At 46.5% G+C, this 8413-nt stretch overlaps 1 protein-coding gene across 1 annotated transcript in view; it reads left to right on the forward strand.

Moving 5' to 3' along the window:
• Positions 1-4639: 4639 nt before the first annotated feature.
• TSNAXIP1 (translin-associated factor X interacting protein 1) overlaps positions 4640-8413 on the forward strand; it is a gene marked incomplete at its 5' end in the record, with an annotated part of 18004 nt that continues 14230 nt past the window's right edge. The window contains 3 exons of the mRNA XM_010152347.1: positions 4640-4743; positions 6024-6147; positions 7510-7603. Coding sequence (XP_010150649.1) covers positions 4640-4743; positions 6024-6147; positions 7510-7603 — 322 coding nt within the window. The remainder of the gene's footprint in view (positions 4744-6023; positions 6148-7509; positions 7604-8413) is intronic.

An 8413-nucleotide genomic window follows, 5' to 3' on the forward strand; every position in this document is an offset into this window, starting at 1 on the left:
CTCGCCCCCGCCCCGCCCGCCGAGCGCCGGCGTCAGGCCAGGGAGGGGGCGGCAGGACACGGTCAGCACAGCAGCCTGTCCGGGAGTGTAAATAAGCAGTGGGGAAGGCTTTCTAGAACTGCTCTCGGGGTTTCAGGACGTGGCATTTCTGTAGAAGGGCCACACGCCCTCAAAGCAGAGCGAGGAACTGTTGAGCGATTCCTGTGGTATTTACCTGCAATTGTTACTGTTTATCGCCAGCTGTTTATAGATGAGCGTAGTTAAGTTTATAGTTTGGAAAGCAGTGCCTCTCCCTGACAGTTGTTTTCCGCACCATTCCTTTATCAAAGCATCTGTTTCTGCTTAGATACCTCGTTCCTGTTGGTCTGAATGGTTATAAACGCGGAGAGGTCACCTTTCCTTTCCTTTCCTTCCCTGGAAGGGGATGATGTCTTCTAGCACACGGGGCTTCGCCCGCCTTCCAAGAGCTCAAGGCTGCTCCCCAAGGGAGGGTGAGATAGCTGCTGAAGGAGGCAAGGCCCTCCCCAACTGCACCCGCAAGACAACAGCACTTACCTTAGTCCTAAATGAGGCCAAGTGATGGATCGGGTCCAGGATGAGCAGCTCAGAGACACAAGAGAAGACAAGGCTACGGTGTAGGTCTAAGGCACGTCCAGGAAACAGGGTTGAAGATGGTTACAGCTACAAAGCAGCTCGGGCCGGGTGTGAAGGCCCTGGCCTGAGCTCACATGGAGCTCCTGGACCAACTGGCAAGAGAGTGCAGAGTTGAGGGTCTTGGCTGGGGCTGGTCAGGGTAATTATGGCCCACTGGAGGCTCTTGATGATTGCATGGGCTGCCTGAAAAGGAAAATTCTGGAGTATTCGTGGCTATGCATACTTTTGAGCCTTCCTCAAGCACAGTGAATGCCTAATGTATACCCACAGATTTTTATCCTCAGATCTCAGGCTTCCATAGTGCAGGTAGCCTAGAAGCATGCTATCCCTGCCTTTTCTGCTGGAAAGCTCCCATATGGACAGCCATGTCTACATCCATTCACATTTACATAGAGTAAAAGCAACTTTGGTTATACTGAAGTCGTATGTTTTGCACTCCTGGGAACTATCTTTCATCAAACAAGCACGTTTTCCTTGCTCCCATTTTGCTAGCTTTCACAATGCTGAAAAAGCCAACGGTTCCAAATCCCAGCTCTCTGTACCACAGTCCTAGTAACAATCATTTTTGCCTGTGGGGAAAAGTCGTAGGCACTTCTTTTTTCACTTATTGCGGTTGCCTGGGAACAGGCACCTTTCAGTTTCCAAACATAGGCCAGCTGAGACCCTGCTTTGGTCAGGTGAGTGAAAAGCTGTCCTGGCTCGTAGCGTGCTGTAAAGACTGCCGTTGTCTTAAAATCCTATCCTGCAAGAAAAACCTAGACGTGCGCTCTTGGGCAGTAAGTGCACTCACTTTTTATGAAAGCAAATGGAAGCAGAGGCTGCTCAGTATCGAACTGGTCACAAGTTCAGCTGCAGATTAGAAGAAGATGCATTTCTGGATAGCTAGGAACTTTATTTTCTTTAAATGCATGAAAAGTTCCCTTCAGATTCTAAAACATATATTTACCATGTGTTGAACGGTCTCTTACATACTGGGGACTTTCAAAACACCCTGCCGTTCCAACCACAGGCCATACTCATCCTGCTTGGTGTTGACTGTCTGTCCCGGGTACCCAGCTGCTTGGGGTTTCCGTCTCCAGAACTGCTCCCCCACTGGGGATGAACCCGCCTGTTACGTTTTTGGTCAGTCTGAATGGGGTAACTGCAGGTTTTCCCTTGGATTAGCCGACTAAAGCAGCTCAGAGGGTTGTCCAGCTAACAGTAGGCAGGCATCAGGAGCTTGTTGTGTTGGGGAGAGAAACAGAACCTCCCCTTGGAGCAGTGCTGAGCTGTCACCACATTTCACAGAGCTGCAGCTTGAGGCTGCTGTCTTATACGCAATGGTGGGAGATCCAACAACCCACCAGATACGATCTCCCACCCCAACGCTGGCCCTCGGTGGGCTCCTCTGAAAGCTAGTCCAGCTCACCCTCGGCACACCTCCCCTGGGAAGCTGAGAGTTGGAGAGTTAGACCTGCAGGAGCTGTGACAGCTTCCTGCCATGCGAGTGTGCAACCACGCTGGCAGCTGAAGCCGATGCTGGGGTTATCAAGCTGAGTGTGTGGTCGTGTTGCGCCAGCGCAGTCCTGCAAATCCACTCTGGATTGCTGTATTGTGTATTATCTGTATCATGGCAACCCTGATCTTCCCTCAAATACACATGCAACTCTATGTTTACTTCTTAAAAGGCCTTTCAACTGTACATGACAGTTTCTAGCCCACGAAAGAGTGGTCCTGGTTATATCTGTTCCGTGTTTTGCTGGTTCTACTGGCTGTCAGGCCATCTGTGCCATGGGCCTTCTGCCGCCCTGGAGAACTGGCTTTGCAGGCACTTTTGGGACCCCAATTCCCCATTCTTGACCCATGGCTAACAGGTTTTCTAACTCTGCTTCTAATCTCTCCACCTCAGAAGCCCCAATTCATTCCGTCTCGCCCAGCTGCAGGGTTCAGCCTGGTTGCACCTACTGGGACAGTGGGGAAGGTACCGAACGTTGTGCCAGCTACCAAATCGCAGCTCTGGAGTTCAGCTGCACCACAAATGTTTCCATCAGTCCTTCCCTGTACGTTATCCCATTGGATCTTTTAATCCACCAGGCACTTCCTAACTGACTGTTTACCTTAGGCACACATGAGCCAGACTCAAGCTCCACTGTATATTTAACTAAATCTGTAGGTTTTGAGAAGTTTCTTTCTTGCCATTGCACAGGACTGCTCCTGAATCTTCCTCTGAGGCTGCGGATTGCCAAGAACCTATCAACCGTCTGAAACACATCCTGTCCAAGAAACAGAAGACTCCGGTGAGCTGAAGAATTCCAGTGAAACATCCAAACCTTAGCTAAATTTGAATCTTGCCGGAACCCCAGGCACCATCCCAAACTATTAGGAAGTCAAGCAAGTTCTGATCATTTTCATCTTTCTTTAATATATAGAGACAGAAAATCTTTATGGTGCTGCTAACTAGAATTTCAAATTCAGATGTAATCTTTGTGAATTAAGTACTGCATTTTTAAGGGTGGAGGAAAGAGGAGAGGGATATAAATATTGTTCTTGGCTGCAACATTTTGAGTGGACATACATGCCAAATACTGAAGCCAGAATTTGACCCACATATTTAAAAAAACCCCAGAAACCACGTGACCACATGCTGTTTAATCATAGGATAAAATCATCCTACAGGAACATCTGCTCCCTTGTATTTACCAGTCTTAGTAAATAAAATAAACAAGCACGGGGAAAACCTATACCCAAATTATGAGAAAATATATTCCAGGAACATGTCTTCCAACAAACTAATGGGAGGTTAAGGTCTATAAAAGTCATGCTGTTTATTTTGGTTTGGGGTTTTTTTTTATTAGCATCTTGACTGTATTTCAGGAATGTGCCATTTCTATGACAAGCTGTATGTGCTACATGAGTGCAAAAACTTAAAGTGTTATTTTGGCCCTGGAGCTGGGATATTCAGTGAGCACTTTCCTCATCGCAGAAAACATTTTTGACTATCAATAAATTGGAATCTACTATTACTTCAATGTAATTTTCCTGCTTCTTGCACTGAAATTAGGGCATTTAAACTTCTGAGGCTTTACATTTAACTGTTTCAAGGCTTGGCCAGTCTGAAATTTGGGGTTGGAAAGTCATATCTTCCCGTTTGGCCATGATTAGTGTTTTGTAACTTTTACGGACAGAATAGGGAGGGATCTGTATTGGACAATCACATACTAATTATTTGGTTGGGATAATGAAGTAGAGCAATCCAGCATAGCTGGCTTTTTTGCCCCCCAAAGAGACACTGAGAAAGTTCCAAGCTAGAAAAGATCAGACTCTTAAAATTAACAAGATGATTTGGCTTTCAGAAGAGCTTGCAGCTTCTGAAGGAAGATTCATTTATCACGTATTTTACTGTTCCTCAGACCTAAATCTGTTTCTCAGGCCTTATCTTCATTGTCTACACTGACACAAATTCAGCTGGTTTGGGCAGGGTCACCAACCTGCATTTAAAGACCATCAGCTGCAGGGGTTAGCCTGGCTCAGTGGGTCCTTCCTGCGTGACACACCCCAGGGCAAAACTGCCTGGTGCAAACAAGAGCAAAGTCAAACCGGTCATTTTGTGTGTCATCTGGATTAATGCAAAAATCTGATTTGTTTTGTGATGCTTTATTTTCCAGCGGTCCCAGTGTAGACCAAGAGACCATTTTTCACCCAAAGATGTGAACGCTTTCCCACAGTCATGTAATCTAGGCAGCATGACCAACAGCGACCGGGTTGTTCAGAGGTGTTTAACAAATAGTGCTGGTCTGGGGAGGGGATTTCTTCAAAGAACAAGAAATGTTTACTCGTTTTGTAGGTGTGGTCAGGCCTGGCTGAAAAGAGTTTCAGGGTACGGCCCATGTCTTTCTACTTGACTGTAGTCATAAGCAGCTGTATTGATTCTGGATTTGGGCTCTTTGCGCTGCTTTTGCAGTGCTCGGATACTGCAGATTTTTTTTTTTCCTTCCAATCTTTTTAGCATTCAGCTCGAGGCCACTGGTCCACATGGCCTGCATCTGCATCCGGGCAGACGGTCCCCAAGAACCACAAACCCTGCTGCGCCCCAGAGGAGCGCCAGGCTAGGTAAGCTCAGCCTGCACTGGTCAGGTCACCAGCACTGCTGGAGGCAGTTTTTGAAAACTCAGACCTTACAGAGCAGAACCTCTGCCAGTGTTAGTGAGAACAATGATGCTGGGTTACCCCACGAGTTCAGCACCACAGCAAGACGCTGGCTCTGACTTGTAGCAATACAGGAGATGACAAGTATTTACATAATAGTGAGTCACGCCCAATATACACATTGCCATAAAATGCTGGCATTTAACGATTCATTGACCGACATGACGTAGGATCCTGTCAGGGCTCCCCGTGCACCAACAGGCTCTGCAGGCTCTTCCCCAGTCCCAGGTGTCTGGGTGCCTGTGCTCAAGAGCGGCTCTGATTGCTGGGTAACCTACGACCAGGCACTGTAACGGGCACTGTGTGAGAAAGATGGGAGAAGCCTTCCCTCAGGCTCACTCACCTTGGTGTCTTGCTGGAGCTACGCTGTAGCCACATCTGTCTTGCACCTCACTGACCCCAGCTGCTGACTTGACATCCCAGCTCGTCATCACACCTTCCTCATCGTTGTGGGCTTGCCTGACCATCACTGACCTACGGATGGCCCTGGCTACCAGCAAGGGACCTGATCTGCCATTCTCCCTCAAGCCCTGTGGGTGCACGTTTCCTCGCTGTCACCCTGCGGCGTCCCAGCTCCCCCTGAACACAGGCACCCAAACCCCCAGGGGCTGGGGAAGAGGTTGCAGAGCCTGTTGGGGCACTCAGGACTCTGACAGACTGCAGGACGCAGTTGTGGATGATGTAATGAGATACTTGGGCTTTTTAGTTTTAATTCTGGCTGGATTTAATATGAAAAATGGATTATAACATCCAGCAAAGGGACATTTGGCCTAGAACCTCTCGAGGAACCTAGAACCTCAGGAGATGTTCTATGTTATGAGTTCTTTCTTTCAAATGGTTGGTTTTCGTGACCCATTTCAAATAATATAATTAGTATTCATTCTTTTCTGACACAGAGAACCCAGTCACATGGCTTTTTATACCAAAAAGCATTATGAAGTTCTTGAGAGTAGTAATAGCAGAATGTCTTGAATAGATTCCTGCTCCATCAAGGAATTTTAAGTCATCCATTGTGTTGTTGGAGAGAATATATATGAACTACAGTAAAAAACCCAAAGTCCTGCTGTGAAGCAGCAGGCAGTAGGAAGAAAACCAAGATCCTTGAGCTGATTCGTTGTGAGTTCATTTATATGTATATGACAGAGGCAAGTCCACGCATCCTTTCTTTTCCTGTGTCTCTGCAGCAATAAACAGGCTCTTCTCACCATTCCAAAGCCACGATACTTGGAGCAACTGGAGTCCTACTTAAGGAAGGAGCTGCAGTCTCTTGATCTGACTAAAAAGAACTCTCAAGAACTGAAGTTACAGGTCTGACACCAGGTTCTCTTGACTTGAAACTGCGTGCTGGGACGGATTGCTTAAATTGGCCATCCAAAGGAAAAGTAGATGAGAAGAGTAGGTGCCCATGGGTAGTGTGGGATAAGCGGGTTTGCAGCTCATGTTGGAGAACTTGCACAGGAAGCTCTTTGTTTACGTGTCGGGTTGTTGTTTGCGTGTTGGGTTGTTCACATCTTCTTGTGTACCCCGTGCCTTCTATAACCGCTTCCATTTTCAAAGCCCAACTCTTCAAAAAGACACAGCAATCTAAAAGGGATGTGGAACAGAATTTAGTCACTGAACTGAAGATTCCTGTGTAAACCCATTAAGCAGCAAGCGTGTAGGTTCCCAAATTTCCACTGCAAAACTGCTCATTTATGGCTAGGTTTCTGTATGTAACAAGAAGGGCTCTGGCCTGAGCCTAATCAGGATCGCCAAAATTCGCAGTTTCTAATGGGTCTGATCCTGGGGGGTTTGTTGTGAGTGTTTTGAGGACACAGCTCATGGGCATGTTGAGAACCACCACTTTAATTCAAAGCACTGTTAGGGCAGGGGTGGGTACTCCTGTTTCTGTAATATCCTGCAATTAGAGCATTGATGCAGACCGTGGGAAGTTTGGATTCCATTTTCTCTGCACAAATTAATTCAAATTCTCGTTCCCAAAGGAATCCTGTAGTAATGGGGGAAAAAAGTGGTGGATGGAGGAGACTGGAAGGAAACAGTTTTACTAATGGCAAGAGAAAAGAGAGGTTTCATAAATGTGTTTCTGCTTTGAAAATCTTTTTACGGTCTTACGTGGCATGTTCAGTTGTATTTAATAATGAGGTACACTCAGTGAGAACATTCCGTAGCGCTAGTGAAGTCTTTCCATGGCCCAGCTACACAGGAGGAGTTTGATTCACCCCTCTGAGCAAGTTTTGTTCAGCTGAGAAGGACATCTGCAGAGCTTGCCATTTAACTTAACAAAACAGGCAACAAGAGCAGCAACGTGATCTTGTTACGTTATCTTTAACATCCGTGTTGTTATGTCCTTGAGTTCTAGTCAGCTCCATCTGAACAGTATCATATTTTGGAGCTGTGCCCTAACAGACTTGCCCAAAGCTTCTCCTTGGCTGCTAAAATCTTTGTTTGCTCTCTGTCATGTTGTGGTGCCCATCAACAGGGGAGAGAACTCCCCCTTCCCATGATGTATTTGGGATGGCGAGATGCAGAGACAAAATAAAATGTGGTAGCAGTACTTTTATACATAATCTCACTGTCACTAGATGCTATTCGCGTCGGACAAAACAGCTATCTCTGATTTCTGAAACACGTGCCACTGAATGTTTCCTCAAGCTCTCTTTCTTCTCTCAGCCTTACAGAGAGATCTTTGAATTCCTCATAGACGGCTTCAAGACCTACAAGCCCTTGCTGTCAGCTATAAAGAATGAATATGAAGTTACCCTGGGTAAGCTCCTGGACTTTGTCCTGTGGGGAAAAAGCACCAGTGGAGACACGTTCTCACGGAGCTTAGGTGTGTTGGGTACATATATAGGAGGAACAGCCTAAAGATGGTTTTATCAACTGATAAAACCATCTTCCTGGTCTGTGAGCTCTGTTTGCTTCATAAGATGAAGTTGTTGGAGGCCTTTTTTTCCTGTATTTTAGATTTTTTTAAATCTTCATCGCATACAGAGTTCGGGCCACAGCAGTGCCTCAAGGCTCTTCTGGGACAATCACATGTACAGTGGAGTGCTTCATACGAATATATTTGGATGCACTGGCCCCGGTAACCTGAGCTCGCGTTACTCCTGAAGCGAGGCAGGGCAGAGAACTGGACTGGCTGTTCCCTGGCCATTCTTAGTGTGCTTTAAACTGTGCCTGGCATTCAGATGCCACGGTGATACCAGTACTTGTAAACATTCACAGAGGGCCAGAAATAGACTGTAACCAGGAGCTCATGCCACGCTGGGCACTGAGCAGCTATCACATGTCAGCAGTCTTCTGCCGGGGCAGTCTCTCGAAGGGTATATATGGTTTGTCCCAGTACTTGTTACCTGGACCACCTAATCTCAGCTCCTCATTATAGAGAAAAAATAATTCTTTGCACAGTATCCTTCAACCAGGTGAAACAGTCACTTTTAATCATTATATAAAAACATATTTTTAAACTCAGTTTCCTTCCAGAACTCTTCAGTGGACCTTTCTTTGCTTCAGCTCCCGCAGAGATTGCTGCTGTCCATGCTGTAGCTGATGCTATACTACTTTCTGACACTCT

This window comes from Eurypyga helias, unplaced genomic scaffold (assembly GCF_000690775.1).
Source record: "Eurypyga helias isolate BGI_N326 unplaced genomic scaffold, ASM69077v1 scaffold15745, whole genome shotgun sequence".
NCBI classification, from domain to species: Eukaryota; Metazoa; Chordata; class Aves; order Eurypygiformes; family Eurypygidae; genus Eurypyga; species Eurypyga helias.